General features: G+C 42.6%; 1 protein-coding gene across 1 annotated transcript in view; it reads left to right on the top strand.

Annotated features, from left to right (window-relative positions):
* The window catches only part of RGS22 (regulator of G protein signaling 22), a gene marked incomplete at both ends in the record, with an annotated part of 138,470 nt that overhangs the window by 54,826 nt on the left and 59,911 nt on the right, over nucleotides 1–23,733 (top strand). The window contains 7 exons of the mRNA XM_080909406.1: nucleotides 9,017–9,211; nucleotides 11,131–11,223; nucleotides 13,592–13,758; nucleotides 14,431–14,593; nucleotides 18,388–18,546; nucleotides 20,981–21,049; nucleotides 23,481–23,642. Coding sequence (XP_080765532.1) covers nucleotides 9,017–9,211; nucleotides 11,131–11,223; nucleotides 13,592–13,758; nucleotides 14,431–14,593; nucleotides 18,388–18,546; nucleotides 20,981–21,049; nucleotides 23,481–23,642 — 1,008 coding nt within the window. The remainder of the gene's footprint in view (nucleotides 1–9,016; nucleotides 9,212–11,130; nucleotides 11,224–13,591; nucleotides 13,759–14,430; nucleotides 14,594–18,387; nucleotides 18,547–20,980; nucleotides 21,050–23,480; nucleotides 23,643–23,733) is intronic.

Raw genomic sequence — 23,733 nt, 5'->3', positions numbered from 1 at the left:
GTCTCCTTACCAATAGAGCCGGGAACCCTAACCTCCACCTTCAGAATTTCACCTGCATTTTAGAAACTGTTTAGTGGCCCCTTAATTGTACCTCTCAAAGATGGTACCTTATTTTTGCTCCAGGATTAGCAAGTCCCCACATAGTTTGCTTACTATAAACTTTAAAGGGAGTTGATTTAAAAACAAACAAAACCCCCAAAACATCAATGTGCTGGTTAGATGGCTCAGCAGTTAAGAACACTGACTGTTCTCACAAAGGCTCTGAGTTCAACCAGCAACCACATGGTGATCATCTTTAACGGGGTCTGACGCCCTCTTCTAGCCTATAGGCGTAAACGCAGACAGAGCGCTTCTGTAGCCCAGAGATCCAGAGAGTTCCCTTCTTTTTTCTTCACATGAATTGGCCATGTAGGAGACCACGGAGTGGCCTCGGAGGAGACCTGCCGCCTGCTGTCTGGGGCCTGGCAGGCTCTGCTGACACTCAAGTGCAGGGGACCCGTGTAGCAGCAGGTGGCAGCTGTAGACAGGCCTTTATTTCTGCTGCTCTTTTGCTAGGCATCTTGGGAAACTCCTAGAAGATTGTGAAAGATGCATGTCAGACGACTTCCTGCTGACCTTAGCATTTTAGTCAAGTGACAAGCCCTTTTAAAAAAGGGACCTCCCGATGACACTGCCTGCTGAAACAGAAGTGGTCTCTCCTAACCTGTGTCACATTACCAAATCATGCTGGCAATCTGCCGGTTATTATGTTTTATATCAGCACACCAGAACGCTACCCTTGCATGGGTACAGTGGGCTTTGATGTGTGTGTACCTAATGTGATGAGCCAGGCAGGATATTAGCATGCCCGTCTTCCTACACATAAATTTCATGTCTTTGGGCCATCAAAGGAAAAGCTACGCTAGTGTCCTTCGAGTCTGCCTCTGTGTCTTCTATATTTCCTCTGCCAGATGTCCCATCAGCTGGTGTTCGGTCTCACAACTTCAGGTCTGAAAACATCTTCTGCTTTTAAAGTTCTCTATTTCTCTCACTTCTGGTCCTGGCCTGGCAGAGACAGCGAGACACCATGCAATGTGTCCCGAAATGCAGGCGGTCTCTTTAGGACATGAAGGGGACAGCTGCAGGAACAGCATGGGAAAGGCGAGTCTTCGTAGCACGGTGTCTTTAAAGGGAGGGGTGGCCGCTGTACCAAGGCCATGGTCACTGCTACTACTTATTAGCTTCGTGGTGCTGGGGTCAAATCCAGGCCCTTACACACGGCCCACAGATGCTTATTAACTCTCAACATGACTTTTAAAATCATTAATTGATAACATCTTAATCTAGCATGTAAGATAGCATAGGCCCGGGAAATATAAAGTGTGTGTGTGTGTGTCTGTGTGTGTGTCTGTGTGTGTGTCTGTGTGTGTCTGTGTGTCTGTGTGTGTCTCTGTGTGTGTGTGTGTGTGTGTGTGTGTCTGTCTCTCAGGTACTACCCTGCACATAGAGCACACAGAATGTTGTTTCTAATGATGAGCTGAGATTTCCTTGAGGAAGTAAAAATACAAACCTCCCCCATTTGATGCCAGATTAGGTAAAGTGTATAAAAATAATTTAAGTGGGCGCAGCAGGTATGTGCCTGAGTATCAGTTCTCAGAGAAAAGAGGCCGGAGGGTTGTAGAATCAAGACCAGCCTGGGCTACTCAGATCTTTTCTTACCACCCCCAAAGTAAGTTAAATATTACCTCCATGTAATGCCCACTAAAAAGCCAAGGACTTACGGAACTTTCCTCTTCCGTGCCCTTTTTACTGGCTTTGGTCTTGGTTTCTTTGAGTTCCTTTTACTAGTTCCTTTTCTCCCTCCATTCATCTTTTTTCCTGCCTCATGGTACCCGCCCCACATCCTTTCTTCTCCTTGCCCTGTTAGTGGTGAAATAGTCTAAGAGTCTGGTCCAACAAGAAAATGAGCTCCCAGAATTTCCTGGCTGTGAAAAGATTTTTTTTTTTTTTTATGAGAGAGGCCTTTTGCCCACCCCCCTCCCAGTTGGTACGCTCGCCAAGAATGTGAGTCACAGGCACAGGTGTAGAAAGGTGTGGGCAGGCCTCAGTGCTCATTTCCTGATTATATAACCCTTGAGTGTCTCCGAGGGAGTTGGAGCTAAGAACTATGCTGTATACAGTGCCAGACAGTCTGATCATAGAGAGGCAATGCCGTGTTGCTGCTGGCCTAGGGAAAAACATCGTAGGTCGATGTTTAAGTTGGAATCAGGTCTGCCACAGCTGTGTATGTGTGGATCTCTGCTTTATGGTTAATCATGAAGGGAGCATTTTCTTCCTCACAGGGGCCGTGTTGTTAGCTGTTTCTATGGTTGAAAAGAAAGAGTTGGGTGTCCAGAAAAGTAGCAAATGACCTGACATATCGTGGTAATGCTCTAATTCATAATCACACAAGCTATTTGAAAAATACATGATGTAGTCTTTATATTTCACCAGAACGTTAGAGAGCAGACCGGAGAGGTGGCTCTCCTCACAACGGTCTGTAACTCCTCTTTCCCTCCTCCTAACTCCCTCACACAGACGTTCATGTGGGCAAAGACACCAAAGCGCATGGAGGTAAATGAATCTTTTTAAAAAGTTAGGCAGCATCAGCTTAAAATTATTTCATCTTTATGAACATTGTAACGGTGCTTAGCTCTCGGATTAAGTGTGTTTTACCTTGTTTACGTAGACGAGTACCTTACATTTGCCCTCAGTCATGAGGCTGCTCTTTGAGTCTTAGAATGAAGTCTTGAGATTTTAAATTCTTTAAGGATGCATTTCTTTCATGTTTATGAATGTATACTGCATACGTGCCTGGTGCTTTCAGGGGTCAGAAGAGGGGACTGCTACCCCTGGCCATCTGCCACATAGGTGCTGGAGACAGAACTCGAGTCCTCTGAAGAGCAACAATCGTTCCAGCCCTATATCAGATTTTAATGCTGGAAGTCAGTTGAATGTACTGTAAATTCACTTTGTTTCCTACCATGTGGAACACCGTTCCCTAGGCATGGCCATTGTCACCTTGCATGGTAGCCTTGAGTACTGGCAGGCCTATTAATAAATATATCCTTGTAGAAGTCGTGGGTGGGGGAGGGTCAGTAAACTGTGACCTGAAAGTCCAGGCTCTCCCGTGTGGTCCTCCCAGCATGCAATTCTCCCCCAGTCTGTGAGCCTTGGGGGAAGTGCTACATTATATGGAAATTAGCTAAAGGAAGGGAGGGGATGGGGGACAGGACCTTACATGTGTAGCTTCTGGGAGTCAGCCATGTTGGTTGACTTTTCACTGATATAAGGCCACGCACACACATTTCTCACCCATGCTCCTATAGGTAAACCCAGTGACCATGGGAGAGCTGGTCCTCTCCGGCCTCTCGTGGTCCTCTTATCTAGGGTGAGTCTGTACTTCCTTCCATCTCCCCAGGACCACGAATGCCAGACCCTTTAAGAATCTACAACTAAATTCTGTCTTCCTCTTTTTATCCCTGTGTCACCTTTGCCTGTGTCACCTTAGAGAGGCAAGAAGGAGCGTCACAGAAGGCAGAAAACGTGTGTGAGCTCAGCTCTGTGATTTTACAAAGAATATAAAAAGTCAAGGAGACAGAGCAAACCTTGTTACGTCTAAAGATTGTGCTGATTTATTTATTATAATAAACAGTATCCCGAGTTCCTAGGAAGCAAAGGAATGGAGGAGACCAGGACAATAAGGCTCAGCCATCCAGCAGGGCCCACTTTTCCAGTCTCTCCATCTCCCAGAGTCTCTCTTAACTGTAAGGTATGTTGTCATCATAGAAGTCTTTAATAGCCATATGGTGGTTATCAGACAATATTTTAGGCTAATTTGAATAAGCCCGATTTCTTTCTTGGTATGTTTGTCATTGGTATGTAGGGAGTCCACTGACGTTTGTATATTAACTTAGTAACCTGCCACTTCCCTGAAGATGTTTCTACATCCTGAGAATCATCTGGTAGAGTCATTAGGCTCTTAGGGATAGAGTCATGTCTATCACTGCAAAATAGAGACTCTTCGCCACCTTCCTTTTCTGTTTCTTCTGGACTTTTAGCATGAACTGGTGCTGGGTTGCTTTCATAAGCTTTTGTTTGTATCTGTCAGGATTATCGTGTGATTTCTGCCTTCGAACCCATTCATAAAATTTACATTTGTTGGTTCATATATGTTGAGCCAACCCTGCAACTCTGGGAAAAAAACCAACTTGACTCTCATGATCTTTCTGATGTGTTCTTGAGTTTAGTTGGCAAGTATTTTGTTGAGAATTTTTGCATCTATGTTCATGGGGGGTTGGTCTATAATTTTCTTTGTTTTATCTTTGTCTAATTTTTAGACTCAAAGTGCTGGTTCTGCAAGAAGAGTTTAGTGACGCCCCCTCATTGCTTATGGACTAGTTTGGAAAACATTCTTTAAGGTCTGGTAAAATTCGCCAGTGAATCAATATATGTGTTGACTTTTTAGTTGGGAGACTTTTAATTACAGCTTCAATTTCATTGCATTTTATACATCTGTTTAAACGGTTTATCTCATCCCAGTTTAATTTTTATGGGTCACATGTGTGTATAAATTTATCCATTACTTAATATTTTTTTACAATTTAGTGAAGTATATTTTTAGGTAAGATCTAATGACCTTCTGAGTTTCATTGATGTTCATCTTAATGGCTGCCTTTCATCTCATTCTTTTACTTTTTAGTTTGAGTCTTCTGTTTCTTTTGGTTAGTTTGCCTACAGGGCTGTCCTTTAAGACCAGAAAAGGGGTTCAAATCCTCTCAAGCAGGAATTACAGGCAGGCAGTTGTACCCTGCCTAGTGTGGTCCTTAGGAACTAAATTCTGGTTTTCTGGACAGCACCCTCACATGCTAAAGCCCCTCTCTTGCCCCACACTGACCTTGTAGACACTCAGAACTAGAAAGCATCCTCTTTGAAAGGCCTTCAGTGTGGCCCATGAGTCTTCACGTGTTGTGGCTTTGCTTTTGATTCCAAGAATGTTTCATTTCCTTCTCGATTCCTTGGGACCCACTTGGGATTAATTGTCAATAGTGTGTCCCTGCTCTCTGCCCCCATGGGTCTGAGCACGTTCTAGAGCTCCTCTTGTGTTCCTTTATGCTCTTATTCCCCCGTGATCAGCCGGAATGCAAGGGAACTAGTTCAGTTTCCCCAGTTTTGTTAAGATCTGCTTTGTGCCCTAATATAAGCTATGTTGGAGAAAGGGCTTCAGAGAAGAATGTGTGTTTTGTGGTGTTTGGGTGGAACAGGACTTTGTAGGTACCTATTAAGCACATTTGGTCCTTAATGTCACTTAGTTGAGGTGTTTCTCTTGTGTTTTGGTGGGTGACTGGTCAGTTGGTGAGAGTGAGATTTTGACACCCAGGACCTTCCTTGGGTCAGTTGTCACTTTAGAATCATAATGTGCCCGTGATGGACTGGTCTCTCAGTCACAGATAGTGACCTTTATCTTTTCTCACTAGTTTTGAAATCTATGTAGTCAGATGTTACAGCGGTGACACTTGCTTATCCCTATGTCTACTGACATTTGGACCCATTTATTTGATGGCAGTGTCTGTCTTTTGTGCTGAGGTGTGTTTCTTGGAGGTAACAAACACGTGGTCCCCAGTGTTCCATGTGATCTAATGATTTCTGACCAGGGAGCTGGGACTGTTAATGTTCAGAGATGTTTCTGGGAGGTGTGCATTAATTCGTTGATGTTGTAGTGCTTGTTTTTTCCTCATGCTTTAATTTTTATAATTAATATTTAATTAAATATTAATATTGTAGTGTGGTTCATTCTTTCCTGTACATCATGGATAGGTTTATTTTCTCTTAATTATGTAAGATTTCTTTAAGTATCTTCGGTAGAGGTGGTTAAATAGTCATAAGTTTCTTTTTTTAATTATGGAAAGTTGTTATTTTTCCTTCAACTGTGATAGATTTGCTTGGTGTAGCAGTTTAGGTTGGCTGTTGCCATTCAGAACTTGAAATCTACCTGCCCATAACCTTTTGAGTTTTTCAAAGTTTCAGCTAATGAATCTGCTATTGTATGTGACTTGGTCTTTCTCTTTCTCTTGCAACTTTAAATATCTTCTCTTTGTTCTTTACAGTCAATGTTTTAGCTGTAATATGAGGAGGGAGGTTCTTATTTTTGGTCTTCTCTCTCTGGTTGTTAGCTGTCTCCAGTATCTAGATTGGAGACTCTTTCCTTTTTTTTTTTTTTTTTAAAGGTACAAAGACACAAATATTTTATAAATCTGTGGATTCCAAAAAGGTTGAAAGGAAATTTGACATAGTCTCAGGAAACCCAGAGGATGACATCATAATATATGAATAAGGTACATGTAGGAAGGGAAGGTATTTAAAATAATCTCCATATAAAACAAAACATGCTTTAATCAAAGACAAAATATCCATTACACAAAAACAAAACAATAAACAAATTACCATTTTGTTAAAATGAACAAGTCTTTGTAAAAAAGGAAAACAAAAAGACATGATTTTGTTACTCAAGCTTAATGACTTCCAAGTTATAAAAGTAACAAAATTTTGGCTTACAAAAGATTGATTCTCCCAAATTATGTTACTAAGCCATGATAAAAAACATCTTTGAAATACTTTGAGTATTTAAATGGAATAATTTAGTAACATTAAATAATTTGTAACACAAACTTGTTTATATGAAAGTTATTTAAATAACAGGCTGACATCTACCATCTTTGTAGAAACAAAATATTCACAATACTGTAAGACACTTAAACCTCTTCATTTACAGCACAATAACCAGCCTAAGGTAGTGATACTTAAATAGCACAGTTGATCACCTTCACCTGAAATAGCAACATACTAACATTCTTATCAAGTGACTAGCAATTGGATTATCTCACAGTCCCTCTAGATTCCTTGTCACCAGGTTGGAATGGCCCTGTGTGGGATATGGAGAAGTGGCCCAGAGCCTGAGGAACCTATCTTTTTGGTTCGCTCTTCCCAGCGGGATCTCTACTGACATTCTTTTCAACCTTCTCTTTTAATTTTGCCAGTCGCCTTTGCTTTTCTGCCTTCTCCTCTTCTTTTGCCTGTCTTGGTGTCTCTTTCCTTAACTGGGATATCTTCTGCATGACCCTTTTGAAAAGGTTTTCTATGCCTTCCGAACAAGGTCCTGTAGACTGGGGTCTTCCAGACCTTCTTGTAAGCCCTGACGTGCACTGGCACCCTCTTTTGACTGTGTCTACACCGTGTTGCCCACCCCCTCCCCTTTGTTTTCGGACTTCACTGCTCTGCCTGTCCTGACCCAGAATGATGCCGAGACCTTCCTGTGTTTTATTGACTTAGTGCCTTTTCCCTTAGACATTTCAGGCTGATTTTTCTTTACTGTTTCTGCCTTTTTGGTGAATTCTTCTCTTAGTCATACACTGCCTTGGTTTTTCATGTTCCTTACGCTCCTGTGTGAGAATTTACACGTTAGGCATAACATTGTCCCTTACTTGAAGTATTTCAATACAAAGCTCACAAGAGGCTCGGTGGTGGAAGTGCGTCCTTGAGGAAATGCTTACTCCGGGAGCTCAGGGTGTCTTCTGCTGTGGGCAATTGGGGCCGCTCCGGCTTCAACAACTGTTGGAGGACAAGCAAACCAAAAACAGTGTGGATTGTGCTCAGGGTGTAGTTACCCCCCTCAGGGGTGGGAGGGAAGTAGGGTAGGTTAGTATAAGAACTAAATGTTGACAGTGAAAAAGTGAGTTAAATAAAGTAGGTCAGAGGGGAGAGTGGGGATGCTCGTAGGGAAGGTTAGAATTAGAAGGAACAGATTTAGGAGTAAAGTATGCCTTAGAGCAAACAGGGTGGAGAATGGAAGTAACACTGAGAAAAAGCAAAGCCACCAAGAGGAATAGCGCAAGAACAGAAATTAAATAATAGGAAACGAGATAAAAACACCAACAGATCTAATTGTAGTAAGATGCACTGAGCTGAAGAGGAAAGTCGCTCAGGGTCCTTGGGTTCTCTAGCAGATTCCGAGTGGTGTGGTATAGGGGAGGTGGGGGAGGAGCCCAGAGTTACTGGGGTTCTGCAGGTGACAGGGTGAGGCTCAAAGTTCTTTCTTCATAGTTCCCTTGGATTTCTGCACCTCTTGTGAACTCCTCTGGACTCTTCTGGGCCTTTTCTCGGGTCCTGACCTCTGCTGGTCCTGCAGGTCTGAGTCATGTGAGGAACAGCACTTCCTGTGCCTTAAAATGTGTACACACACACACACACACACACACACACACACACACACACACACACACACACACACACACACACGATAGTGATATGGCAGTGTTATTAAACTTGCTTCCGAGGAATGGTAACTATGACTGAGCAGACAACAGACATCTGTGGGAGGCCATCGGGAGCCCCGGGCACATCTTCCCGTTCACTCCACTCACCTTCCTGTATCCGTTCCACAGCTTTGGACACCAGTGGAGACATTCTATGCCCCAAAGAGGTCACGTAGCCATTCTTGGAACTCTGCAGTGAAGCTGGCTGGAAATTTGGCATCTAGATTAGAGGAGCCCCAATAGCTGGACTTTCAGGCCACAGGACCTTGACTTTTGTTTCTTTTTTAGTTTGAGAAACTGTTGCAGCCCATGTTGGCCTCCACCTCACCATGGAGCCGAAGTGACCTTGAACTGACCTTCCTGCCTCTTCCCCGAGTGCTGGGAGGGCAGGCTTTCAAAGGATGCTGCTTTTAAAGTTTAGAAGGCTGGGGTGTCTGTCACTCAGTGGTAGAGTATTTGCCTGACACGCAGGATTGAATTGTAATGCCACACAAGGCACACCCACACTGCCAAGCAAAGTGTCTCCTTAGACACTTGTTATCTGAGACACCTGTGTCCAGTTGCTAATTCTAGTGGAAAAGAGGGGAGAGGCCCTGATGTATCCTACGCACGAGCATCCATACACAGCTCTGCTGTCGTTGCTAACCACTATGCTTCCCTGCATCCCTCTGCCTCTCCCCCCTCAGTATCTCTTTGCCACGTACATTGCTCCGTCCGCCAGTCTAGACATCGGGCTCCAGCAGGAAAGGAAGAAAGACATTTACATGAGGATGCAGCCACCGTTTGAGGACCTCTTTGACGTGGCTGAGGAGTTTATCCTTCTCAACCTTCTGGAACCATGGACACAGATGGTGCTGTCAGACCAGGTGGCTTACAGTCAGGTATGGTGGCCACGTCGACAGTGCCGTGGGACATGGATGGCCTCAGATGGGCCAAGGACGGCTGGGAGCATGCTCAGTAACTGCTTACCTTTTAATCTTTTTCTGCTTGCCAGTTTTCCTAGCTTTCTGCACGAAAGTTCTCAAAAGTGAAACGTGAGCTTTTACTTTAGGCAGACTAGGGAGACGGGTGTTGCCCTCCACACTCATTCTCCTGCCGTGGGCCCGGGGTTAGCGAGGAAGAGTCCTTTCGTTTTATGTCGCGTGGGCTACAGTAGACATCACATCCGTAGGAAGGCTAAATCCTCCCACACGTCATGAAGGCAGAACCTCGGGCTTCTGTTTAAAGGCCATCACACCCCAGAGCTCCGAGGGATACGTTTCCACACGGCTCTTTACATCCCAAACGATGTCATGTTAAACCCTGGCACCGGGATATTTTTATTATTATCATGGATGGATGAATAAATAGCCTTAGCTATTCCTTCTGAATCATATATTCAGGATCTGGTAAACACATCCCTGCTGTGTGAGGTCGTTGTATGTGGAGGTGGGGTGGTTACTGTGTTGTTCTTGTTTATTAATATTTATGGAAGGACTTAAATTGTCTATCAAGAAGAATAAATGAAGTAATTACTAGAGGATTAATAGAGAAACACTTTGCATAGACCCACCCTATTGGACTGCGACTAAAACAACTCTAAAGCCCACATCAATTCAGTAATCAAAGTAATTAAACTTTTATTTTTTAATTCTTGCAACTCTAAAAAAATTAACATAGCATCCCCTCTACTCTATGAATATATAGATTACACTAGAAAAAAATAGGATATCATGTGATATTTTAAGTCTCTCTTGACTCATTTGTAAAATGTACTAAATTTATTAAAAAGAAATGTGAAGTCTATAGGATCTTCGGATTGTAAAGGGAATTTGGAATTATAATTGCTTTGAGCTGAAGCACTTTGGTATTAGATAATGGATCTTATAAAAAATGTAAGATGGATTAATCTTTCTTAACTTCAGTCCAGGGGGCTAAAAGCCTAGGTGACTGTGTAATGTACACTCGTCCCCGGGAGTTTCAACCAGACAACCAAAGCTAGTTGTATAAAAACAGAAAGCCCCGGCAGCTAACCAGGCAGCTAACCAGGCAGCTAACCAGGCAGCTAACCAGGCAGCTAACCAGGCAGCTAACCAGGCAGCTAACCAGGCAGCTAACCAGCCAGCTAACCAGGCAGCTAACCAGCCAGCTAACCAGGCAGCTAACCAGCCAGCTAACCAGGCAGCTAACCAGCCAGCTAACCAGGCAGCTAACCAGCCGGGCTGTGTTTTCTTTGCCTGGAGAAAACGGTGCATTATTGATGGGAAGACTGACGTGCTGTGAGCGGTCATTTTACCGACTGCTGGGAAGAGACAGTACTGTCCTTCGCTCTCTCCCGCTCTGTTATGTGGGTTCGAAACAAACCGTGACCAGCATGTTTACGTCATCTGTGTGTACTCGGGGAGGAGAGGACACCCACAGCAACTATGTCATTGAATAGAAAGCTTCCATTCTTCCTAGTGTACATCTGAGCTGTCACTTCATTGTACCTAATATTTTTAATGACACAGAGCTTTCTTTTTTTTTTATGAGTTATTTTGTGTGTGTGAATACACTGTAGCTGTCTTCAGACACACCAGAAGAGGGCAGCAGATCCCATTACGGATGGTTGGGAGCCACCACGTGGTTGCTGGGATTTGAACTCAGGACCTCTGGAAGAGCAGTCGGTGCTCTAACCACTGAGCCATCGCTCCAGCCCGACATGGAACTTTATCATGTGCACTTTATCTCTTTGCACAAACCCCACTGGTTTTGGTAAAGTGTGTTCTGTCCCCCCTTTCATAAAGCACATTCTACCAGTATTCTAAGTCTTGTTTTTTAGGTGGAACTTCAAGAAGAGACCCGGCAGCTAGACTCCACATACTTCAGAAAGCTACAAGCTCTGCATAAAGAAACACTTTCCAAGAAGGCTGAGGTAAGACTCTCTGCACTGAGAAAACCTGTTTGGAATCCTGGGGACACTCGCCACCATTTATCCTGCCGGAAGGAGACTTTAGTGACATGCACAGTGGTGCGACAGGGACTTGAGGGTCGCCGTCCTGTCCTTTGCCTAGCATGCTCGCTACATTTGACAGATCAGAGTTATAATGACACGTTCGGCATAGTCGGGCAAACCAAGGCCATTTGTTTCTCTCTCCTAAGATCAGAGACTTAAGCCCTACACCAAAGGATGCTCCTTTAATCGGTACCCATTATTTTCTGGAATCACATTCGTTGTCAAGAGGTCAGTTGCATCTTCTGAACAAAAAGAAACTACCATGCCTGTAGGAACAGATTTTAACAAAGAAAAATACAGTAAATTGAAAATGTCAGTTAAAAAAAAAAACATAGGAATGGCTAAGATATTAAGTCACCAAAGTGGCCCTTCCCTAGCACGCAGCTGAGTGTGGTCTGAGCCCACCAGCCTCTCCCGACACTGCGTCTCACAAGCTGGGAGGTATTATATGTACGTGCCACTGTGCCCAGCTCAACCGACCAGGCAAGTCATGGTGGGTCCACAAAAACATAGCATTAAATGTACGCAGACACATAGAAGCTGCAGTCGCTGTTCGGGACCCACAAGTATACAGAATGAAAGCACTAACGTCAAGCGTTGTCAAATCTCTCTCACCTTCAATCCCACACTCAGGAGGCAGAGGCAGGCTTCTGTGAGTTCAAGGTCAGCTGGGTCAACACAGAGACTTCCAGGACAGCCAGGGCTGTACAAAGAGACCCTGTCTGTACAAAACAAAACAAAAACTCATGTCATGTGAACCTACTTACATTACATGTATTTACACATATGTACATATATGCAAAAAAGAGAGACATCTAAGACAAAGTTCAAAATGGGAGAGATACTCCAAATGATGGTTTTACTGGTTTTTATTTTTATATAAATAAGGTTTTTAAATGAAATTTGAGTAGTTCTTTTGTTGGAGAAGTTCTGTATTGGCTGTACCGTGAGTCAAAGCCTAGGAAGTCATAAAGAAAAGAAGCCCATAATGATGCGCTTTCACCTTCAGGAACAAAATTTATAACACTCTGCATAACGCTTCCTTTTAAAAGGAGCGTTTCTTTTTAAAATATTGGCAGTTTATCTCATGGCCGCAGTTTTTAAAAACAAACAGGGAGGCGAGCTGGCTACACTAGCAGTCATATGCGGTTGGTGCTAACGGACGGACGGCCCAGAGCTACTGAGGACTGGGCTCAATTCCTGGAGCCATGTGGCAGCTCACGAGGGTCTGTGACTCTAGTCCCGGGGGCCTGATGCTGCTTCTGACCTGTGCAGGTTCCAGGCACAACACTCATATATATGAAATAAATCTAAAACATTAAAGATAGGTCTAGAAGAATATTTCATATCCATTGTAAGTTATTGAGATAAAAAATATAGTTACAAAGCCATAGGTACATGATCATATCCTCATCTTAACTACTTATATCTGCATATATATAATATATAAATATGATTATATATAAATATTATATATAATATATAAGCATGCTACTATGTATATGTATATTTGTATATATATATTATATGCTAGATTCATATTTAAATATTTATAAATTAATATGTTTACATATAAGATATTTAATATATTTTAGTATATTGAATTTAGTATATTTTTATTAATTATAGTCATTGTATACTTAAGATATTTAAATATAATATAGCTTATGTTTTAAATTTATAAATGTATACACGTGTAGGCTATTAAAATTATCCGGAGACAGACTAAGACTATAAAGACATGGTGGTGGTAGTTATCTCTGGGCGATAGTACAATTTTATAATTTTGTTATAAAAGGCATTTCCACTTTACTACGACATAAAAGTAATATTTGAAGCAGTCTTTTTTTTTACACAGGGTCAGCCGTATGAGCTGGTGTTCTCACACACATGCGCACAGAATACCTTGTTTATTCCTAGTAAGTGTTTACTAAGTATTCATGCAAAAGGAATGGGGTAAAAAGCAATAGGAAAGAATTTGAGCTTCAGGGCTGGAGAGATGGCTCAGTGGTTAGAGCACTGACTGCTCTTCCAGAGCTCCTGAGTTCAAATCCCAGCAACCACATGGTGGTGGCTCACAATCAAATCTGTGTGTGAGTCTGAAGACAGTGACAGTGTACTTATATATAATAAATAGAAATTAAAAAGAATTTGAGCTTCAGAATGTAAGCATGGAGTTTTCTTACCCAGCTCTACCCAGTGCTAGCTGGCCTTGGCCAAACAGTGAATTTTCCCGTCAGTTTCTCTGTTTAAAACTAAACAATTTGTGGACCTGCTTTGTCACCAGGACACCGGATCCGCGATGGCCCTGCCGTCGCTCTCAAACATCTCTAAGCAAACCGAGTATTGGCTCAATGTTCCTGAGGAATACAAAGACTTTACCTTCAGTGATCTGCTTAACAACAAGCTGGAATTTGAACACTTCCGTCAGTTTCTCGAGTCTCACTCCTCAGGGTGAGGAACAAGAAGTGTTTGATTCACGTGGTAACTGGCTTGCTAGTACACCTTTACCTGCGTCAGCAAAGACTGAAGAAGACTGTCTGCCGTCTAGTTAGGTGACTTGGCTGCCGTAGCCTCCCAGTGGCATCCTGAGCAGCTCTGCAGGGTTTGTTGGGATTTTTGGCACCAGCCAGCTTGAAAAACAGCCTTTTTCCTTCTTTCTGCGGTTCACGCTAGAATTTCTGGGAAGCGTCTCAGTTTTATTAACTAATATGAATCAAACATTGCAGCTTTGGAAACATAAAGTTCTCTAAACTGCAGTTTAAATCATATTTTTCTTTCTCGCCTTAAGGCAAACTGGTTTGAACTCAGGGCCAAACGTTACCTTTTCTCCTCATTAAGATGAGGATTATTCTAAATTGGCCCCTTTGTTAAACCGCATGACACATGTGTGCCATGTCCCCCATATTTGAAACTGAGGACACTCCGAGACACCTCCAGTGACCGAGGGAGAGGTCACGTCTGTCCCCGGTCAGATTTACCAAGGACTGAGAATGTAGCAGCAGCAGAGGGTGAGGCTGTGCTGTGTTCTCTGGTTCCGTGGTCTGACCAGACAGTTAGCTAATCAGACAGCTTGACTAACCGAATGGAGAGGAATCACTAAGAAGGAATCTACTTTCTTTCCAGCATCGACCTTATGTGTTGGATAGACATCGAACTGTTCCGAAGAATCGCTTTTAAAGATCAAAAGCAAAGAGAGGCAAAATCTATATACATTAAAAACAAATACCTTAATAAAAAATACTTCTTCGGACCCAGAAGTCCAGCTTCTTTGCATCAACAGAACCAGGTATGTCGGCACACTTCGTTTGAAGTGTGAAAGCAGTCCTTTCTTTTAGTCAACAACAGGACAGTCTCTTTTCCTTTTGTTTTGCCTTTTTTGGAGGAACACTCTGGTTAAGGTATTTGTGAGTATCTACAGACATGTAAAGTTCACTCAAGTAACACATCTAAAGTACATAATTTAAAAGTTGCTTTATTGGCTAAAATGGCACGCATCTGGGACTGTATTAGGGCAGTGTTCACAAATTTGGGGGTCCAACCACAGCCCCACATGATTTGCATTTCTCATTGTGTGTGTGCTTTAAAATGTCAGGGGCTGTTGTGGCTGCTCAGGAGCAAGTGTGGAGCCACGTGGACAGTAGACAGGTGACAAGTATCAACCACTGAGCCACCTCTGTTTTCTCTTAACCTGCTAACCTCAAAAGGCATTTGATCTTTGAAAACGTTGTTTATGATTATCTTGTCCTAAAAAGGGTGGCTCACCCCTCCTGTCTGTCTGTCTGGTTCTGGTTTTGTGTTTTGAGACAGTGTCTCTCTATATAACTCTGACTATCCTAGAACTCCATTCCATCCTAACCTCAAACTCAGACATCCACCTGCCTCATAGTGCTGGGATTGAGAGTGCACCATCACGCCCAGCCTAGAGACGTTCCACAGACTGTGAACACAGGGTTAAGCACTTCACTGTGGCTGTGGCCCTGATTACAGATTCTGATAACAAAGCCACCAGTTACAGGGTCACTGGGCTGTGACCCACTGAGGCTCAAGCGTCTTGTCACATGTGATCTATGAAGTAAGTCCTGGTACTTGTGCTTTTGAAAATTTAGTGTGAGGGTTGCTTTTGCTCTTGTTTTACTATTTAAAGAGCACAAAATACTTTGCATTTAAAAAAATTTACAAGTTTGCAAAGATGCATGGTCATAGTGGTTTATATTTAGAAAACAGAGGGCTGGGAAGACGGCTCAGAGGTCAAGAGCACTGACTTCTTCCAGAGGTCCTGAGTTCAAATCCAAGCAACCACATGGTGGCTCACAACCATCTGTAATGGGATCTGATGCCCTCTTCTGGTGTGTCTGAAGATAGCGACAGTGTACTCACATTACAGATTAATATTAAATTCATCAAAGAAACCTATTAACAGTACAGGCAATCAGACCGACAAACTGTCCCCCTTTGGTGGGGGGTGAAAGGAGCAAAAAGCTGAGAAAGAAGGGCAAACAGTTTTAGAAGGGATGGCAAAATGCCTGCCTTCCTGTTAGTTCCCAGAGATACAGACCTGGGACGTGATAGAGGCGTGGCTGGGAATCTCGGTAAGCAGATGTCTGGGATAAACACATGGGAAGCATTTGTCTGCTGTTTGGCTTGTGCTCCATTGTGTGAGGCTCCCTGGCATCTGACACTACTGTGGGAACACGCAGCACATTCGGGATGCTAAGAATGTAGACACCGGTGGGAAAGTCACCGTCACTTGTGAGTGACTCCTACACGCTGGCCTTTGGCTCTACCTATGTTAAACGTAGGGATTTTGCAACACATTTTATACCGAGCCTCCTGCTCCTCACTGGAGTTTGAAGCCACTTTGCTCTCTCGTTAGCAACTTAGGGTTTTTGTGTTCAAGAAAAAAGCAATTGTGTTTTTATTATTATTTAATATCAAGGAGACGATATTTCTGCTTTGTTTTAATAGAAAATATTAGTACTTTTAAAAAGTTTTATTCCTGAAAGGTGAACTAAATAAAGAGGAGCAGACGACTGACAGACACAGGTGGAAACTGTGGTAATTTGCACTCAGAAATGGCCACAAGTGGGACACGGAGATGCTGTGGAGATTCAAGCCACAGACTCACCAGCTCTGTCTGCTTTGCTGTCTGCACAGATCTGATGCGTGGCTGTTGCACAAGTCTCTCCTGTGCCAGCTGCCACCTCTGTCAGAAAAGCACCCACAGGGCAGTCAACCTGCCACTGCCCAACAACCCAGCAACCGTTTGCTGCTGCTGAGTGCGTCACCAGCGCCTGGGCCAGGATCCTTCGTGACTATCCGGTGCCTTACTCTTCTTCCTCAAATGGGCCAGTCGGATGAATATCAGGTCTAGACAGGACTCTGAAAAGAACCATTCACTGGCCTTGTGTCATAGCTACCGAGACAGTGGAGGGAAATGTTAGAGCCCCTCCCACACCGTGTAGCGCCATTCCTGGGAGCCAGGGTAGAGCACAGGGCCAGACAAATCAATAGCCTTTCTCTGCCCAAAAGATAAACAGGCTGAGAAAGAAATTAGAGAAATGACACCCTTCAAAATAGTTCCAAATAATATAAAGCGTCTTGGAGTGACTCTAATCAAACAAGTGAAAGATCTGTATGACAAGAACTTCAAGTCTCTGGACAAAGAAAGAGAAGAAGACCTCGGAAGACGGAAACACTCATACTCATGGATTGGCAGAATTAATGTAGTAAAAATAGCCATCTTTCTGAAAGCAATCTACAGATTTAATGCAATCCCCATTAAAATTCCAACTCAATTCTTTATAGATTTAGAAAGAGCAATTCTCAAACTCATTTGGAATAACACAAAACCCAGGACGGTGAAAACTATTCTCAACAATAAGAGAACTTCTGAGAGAATCACCATCCTTGACCTCAAGCTGTATTACAGACCAATCTTGATAAAAAACTGTATGGTGTTGGTACAGAGACAGGCAGGTAGATCAATAGAATAGAATTGAACACCCAGAAATGAACACACCTATGGTCCCTTGATTTTTGACAAAAATAAGATGCAAATCGATCCATTCTTATCACCAGTACAAAGCTCAATTCCAGCTGGATCAAGGGCCTCCACATAAACCCAGATACACTCAAACTAATAGAAGAGAAAGTGGGGAAGAGCCGTAAACACATGGGCACAGGGGGAAATTTTCTGAACAGAACACCAATGGCTTATGCTTCAAGATGCAGAATCTACAATGGGGCCTCATAACATTGCAAAGCTTCTGTGAGGCAAAGGGCACTGTTAATACGACAAAACTGCAACCAACAGATTAGGAAAAGATCTTTACCAATCCTACATCTGATAGAGGATTAGTATTCAATATATACAAAGAACTCAAGAAGTTAGACTCCAGAGAATCAAGTAACCTTATTAAAAATGGGATACAGAGCTAAATGAAGACTTCTCAACTGAGGAATATCGAATGGCTGAGAAGCACCCCAAAAAATGTTCAACATCCTTAGTCATCTGGGAAATGCAAATCAAAACAACCCTAAGATTCCACCTTACACCAGTCAGAATGGCTAAGATCAAAAACTCAGGTGACAGCAGATGCTGGTGAGGATGTAGAGAAAGAGGAACACTACTCCGTTATCGGTGGGATTGTAAGCTGGTACAACCACTCTGGGTATCAGTCTGGCAGTTCCTCGGAAAATTGGACATAGTACTACCTGAGGACCCAGCTATACCACTCCTGGACATATACCCGAAAGATGCTCTAACATATAACAAGGGCACATGCTCAAGTATGTTCATAGCAGCCATATTTATAATAGCCAGAAGCTGGAGAGAACCCAGATGTCTGTTGCTGAGGCCCTGACACAGAAACAAACAACAGTTCAGCCTCACTCCTTCTTTCTAGTATTCCACAGGAAGCAAAACCACATGAACCAGCAGTACACACACCACTACATGATAGAACCAGAAGATGCTCTACGGAAAATGGAAATGGTGACACTTGTCCAAACTTGAATGAATGAATGGAGTTTACTGGTTTACAGAAAAGCATGTGGTTCTGTTCTGGTTTTATTCTCTAGATAATGCTTCTGAGCGGTGGCTGGGGCAGGATTCTCCATGAGCAGCTCGATGCATCCGTGCTGATAGAAGTCCAGAAGCACGTCTTGAATAGGCTGGAAAACGTGTGGCTGCCACTGTTTCTCTCGAGTGAACAGTTCGCATCACGTCAGAAGATAAAGGTATGAACAGTGTAATCTTGGGATAGCAACTGGCAGGACCTAGCCAAACCTGAAACATGGGTACCGGCAGACCAGTCGGGAATCCTTCAGTGAGTAATGGTTAAAGGGCGGGGCTTCTCATTTTCTGACCCCCGTGTGGGCCACATCTGTGGTTTCTTTCTGAGTTTCTTTAGTTTCCTTTTCTCATTTGAAAACTAAGACTCTCCACAGCAACTGCACCAGGCCATGGAAACACATGTTTGTAATCCCAGGACTCTGGAAGCAGAGGCAGGAGGATCACTACAAGTCACAGGCCCAGATACAGCTAGAAAATGATGTCCTCTCTCAAGAGTGACAAGAAATACAATATGTGCTGGGTTCCTTAGCATGGCCCCTGGCAAAGAGACGGACTCACATAATACCTATTAGTTCAACTGGGCTTTGCTATTGTTATTGTAGTTTGGTTTGTTTTTGTTTTTTGAGACAGGGTTTCTCCACATAGGCCTGGCCGGCAGTTGATATTTTAAATGTTATTTTCACACAGGTGAGCAAAGATATATACAAGGCTATTCGTTACAGTGTCACATAGAAGAATACTTAACGAGTTAACAGTAACTTCTCAGAGTCCCATATAAAAGAAGATCATAAAGTGTGGTTTTAATATAAAAATGAGTTGTCCACACACACTGACATGAAAAGTGTTAGTTATTGAGAAACTAAGAGGGTGAGGGACAATGCAGAGGGGATGAGCCTGTGTTCATGGAAACATCCTTTCACTGCACCTCAGACACATGCACATCCTTTCACTGTATTCCTGGATGTTCGTATTTATTAAATAAAGGCTTCTGGAAGTACCTTCCTAGAGAATTAATTTAGAGAGCGAGGACTTCTATTTTTTACTTTGTAAAGCATGTTTGTCATTTGCTTTGATTTTATTTATAGGAAGTAAATATTACTTTGGTTGTTGAAAACATCATCAGTAAAAGAGGCTAATGGGTCTTGCATAATTTTGATTTTTAAACACGTGTCACTAATACTGATCAGAAAAAAAGAAAAATGTTCCTCTATCTTATTTTCAATTTGTCAGACTCCTTGGATCTACTTAATCTGGAGAGAGCCTTTGGTTTTGAGCTGACCAAGTCTGGAAAAAAGTGTAGTTAGAACACAGAATGTGTAGTCTGGGGAAGAGCTGACTCGCTTAGCAAGATGTTTTTAAGCTTTGGGAAAACTAAAGACTCCTCAGTCTTTGACTTTAGGGAGATTCCAGCTCTCTTTCCAAACCCAGGCGAAGAAACATTTGGCTTCTGATATCGTTTACCACATTTTCTTATCTTCACCACAGCCATGTTATTGTAACTTGTAGTCATTTCCTGACTTGGAATTCTTTGGTGGCCAACCAAACAAACTGATTCTAGCAGTCTTCAGCCAAAAGATGCAAAGCCGTGGGAATTCTTCATGAAGGATGCTGGGGGCGGGGGGGATTGACATTCAATTTTAGTAGAGAGAGAGTCAGGGATAGCCCTGGGAATGTAGCAGGAAAGACAAGGTCCCTTTGGCCTGTGTCTGTCACAAAGACATAAGCATGGCAAGAAGGTTGGGGTTTAGAGCTTGCCTAGATGCACGTAGCCTGGGCTTAGGGTTAGGTTAGGGTTACAGCTGTGTATTGTTTTGATGCACAGACCTGGCCTTTTTAGATCAGCTGCTAGGAAGATCTGTCATGGATAATGAAGGAAAGACACACAGCATAAATTTGGCAGAGGTAGTACCCTAAAAAGGGAGATATTATTCATAATCACAAGCCCTCCCCCAATACAGTTGTCCCTTGGTATCCAGAGAGGACCTATAGAATACTAAAAACCTGAAGATGCTTACGTGCCTTCAATAAAATGAGGCTGTGTTTGCATATGATTACACACATTTCCCATTATACTTTATATCATCTTTAGCTTACTTATCAAATCACAATACACTACAAATGCTAAAAGCATCTGGAAAAATAAACATAAGGGGGAACACCCGTATATGCTCAGAACAGACTCAGCTTCCTTATCTGAACCTCTCACACCTGAGGTTATTGTATCCATGGCTGGGTACAGAGGACGGCCACACCTTCTGTGTTCCCATGAATCATTGGTCTCTCCTCAAAAAGCACTTATGGGAAATACAAAATGGCAGGACAGCTCTAACTGCCATCACCTCCACGGCTTCTGATTTCACGTGAGGACAGTTTTACATGCACTCTGTTGCCTACACTCAGAGCAGTGCACACTCAGTGACGGTACGGATGAAAAACCACCCAAGACACTGACTGCGGCTCTTTCTGAGTCTCTTTCTCTTGAGTGGCACCCTCCTGTCTAGCCAGATCTTGGCTTCATTTCTTAGTTGTTGAAATACTAAACAGTTCCGACTTTGGCAATCCTGAATATGTTGATAAGATAATTGATTCTGCTTTTAGATACGGATGAAGGACATAGCGGATGAGCTTCTACTGCAGAGGCATGACAGGAAACTTGGAGTTTGGAAGGCAAGTAGTTATATTCTTCCGCTTATAAATTCCACTCTGTCAAAGTATTTTACACACTCTTTCCCCCAACACGCACGCACGCACGCACTCCTTGTCCTGACCATCACTATCTAAACCTCTACCTGAAGGCCGGTTTTGTTCCTGTTCCCCAGAGCTCCTGACCTCTCAACCATGGAGCACAGGGCTGACCTTTAAACATGGACATTGATCTTGGGGCCCAGGTTTGGTCCCCAACACTGGGGACATATATGTGTCTATTTATATGTCGATATATATATACATATATACATATATATACATACACACACACACACACACACACACACACATATATATATATGCCAAGTCTGGGTTTGTCAGACTAGCTGTTCTTACAGCATGTGGTTGTGTACTTATCAGAAGAGCGGATTATGCAGAAAGAACACATCACATGAGGCACCCCCAACGCCTTACATCCTTCTTCGTTACCCCCTGGACTTCAAATTACAGCTTAGCTCGAAAGCAACTTCAGCAACTGTATTTCTGGAGATTGTTAGAACCACTGTAATGGGATGCTTTTGAATAATGGCCTATTGTGCTTTTTAGCGTGTGTGATGAACATAGTTCTGTTAATGAGTCTATAAGCTCCTGAGGATTTATCCTCCGGAGGTCATGAAAACTGAGACCCAGGCGATCCATTCAAATTAGAGCAAAAATAAAGGTTTCTCCTAGTGTTAGAGGAAGCTCTCTTCCCCATCTGCCTCTTGAAGGGAGGAGATCTTTTACGACGCTTGCTTTTGCTATATTTTTATTGAAATACTAAGTATAGTGAGCTTATATTTTATATTATGATTTATATTTTGCATTATTTTCTATTTATTTAAATTACAGGTTTTAGTTAAATGGCTAAGTTTTAGTGTCTTAAGAGTCAGGTCTTAAAACAGTCTTTGTTGAGTGGGTTTTAAATAAACATCTCACTTTAATCCATACTTGTTCCTATTTATAGGGTTGTAATCTTAACACGGAGCAGATGTTGAGAGTCTTAAGTTTTTGTCCAGAGAACATGGCATGTGCCTCACAAGGCCGTGATAGGCATCCCTGGCTGTGCCTGGGCTGATGGTCCAGATCTCACCCAGACGGCCAGGAGTTGCTCTCCCCTTTCAGCCCCAGCTCAGGGCTCATCTGTCAAGGTCGCTCTCCGGGCGGAATTCATCTTCCCTCTGTTCCTAGGGCATGTCTTGCAAAACTCTCTCCAACTTTTGTATTGATGGCCACATGTGACTCGTTACGAGGGACTTATTTATGCCCCGTCAGCGATGGCATTTGGTCATGGCTGTAGCGTGTCCATCGACAATGGTGCCTTCGGAGCACTGTGTCCTCGCATGGCTGCCTACTTACTGACAGTGACTTGGGGGAACCTAACAGGGTTGAGATCAGTTCTCAATGCACACATTTGGTAGATTTAATAAACTCTATTTGCTTTTTGAATCTAAGAGGGTAAAAGAGGGTAAAAAAAAAATAAATGTGACTTTAATTGGGTAAAATATTTTAAAGTTTACTCCAAAGTTGTTACAATATAAAAGAGATATAGATAAGATCCATTTAAATGTTACTGAAATACCATGGGTACTTTAGATTTTATGATATGTAAAATAAATCTTTAGTCAGAAGAAGTTCATTATTAAGAAAAAAGCAAAAATATCCCAGCATTCAAGAGTCAAAGGCAGGAAAAGGTAAGGCTAGCCTGGTCTTCACAGTGAGTTCTGGGCCAGCCAGGGCTACAGAATGAGGTTCTATGTCAAAAAAAAAAAATTATTAGTAGTCCATAGGTGAATTTCAGTGGCCGAGCGTGTGCCTCTAGTGTACAAGGCTTCCATCTTAAAAATACAACATGGATTTGTTAATGAGTAATTAATTATTCATTAGGGGCATGTTTTACTAAAATGGGTTAAAAGCATGCCATATAAAAACATAATCTTACCAGGATAGCGCTAAACTAAAATTTCAACTTAAATTAGACCATTTTTGATTTTTCTTAAAAATATTATAATCTCAAAGAATAAAAGAAATAGTTAAAATTACTCAATCACGATAAAGCACAAGGTAACTCTAACAATAGCATTATGATCATTCTGCCCGCTTTTCTCACTGCTCCCGAACTGGATGACAATTAAAATTTTGTAACAATGTAGTTACATGTAAGTCAGTCATTTTTCTTCCTAGTCTCTAAAACTAATGGAGCCATTGGGGGAAAAAAGCAGAGAATCCGGGGAAAAGCTGTCAGATTCTATTATATCCACAGCACCCATTTCCGTAGCCAAATCAAAAACCAAACCAAACCAAAACAAAACCCCTCAAAAAAGTGTGGGGGGGGGAGTTGGTGGTTTCAGTCTAATTAAGGACTTGATTGCTACTTTTGGAACATGTCTGATTTCCTGTGTTGTTTGGACAGCCTGTGGAGAGTAAGTGGATATCTTCATCCTGTGAGATTATTGCTTTCCGTAAAGCGTTACTGAATCCAGTCACTGCGACGCAGTTCCAACGGTTTGTGGCCCTGAAAGGAGATTTCTTGGAAAATGGAGTTCTTTTCTGGCAAGAAGTACAGAAGTTTAAGGTATTGTATTTGGACCTGGAGAAAACCACTTCTGTCTGAGGAGGTGGGGCCTTAAGATGGGATGGGCACGTCTGTAGCAAATGGAATTGTG

Source organism: Micromys minutus (assembly GCF_963924665.1).
Source record: "Micromys minutus genome assembly, chromosome: 33".
NCBI classification, from domain to species: domain Eukaryota; kingdom Metazoa; phylum Chordata; class Mammalia; order Rodentia; family Muridae; genus Micromys; species Micromys minutus.
The sequence above is the reverse complement of the archived record's forward strand: the minus strand, read 5'-3'. Positions and strand labels throughout refer to the sequence as shown.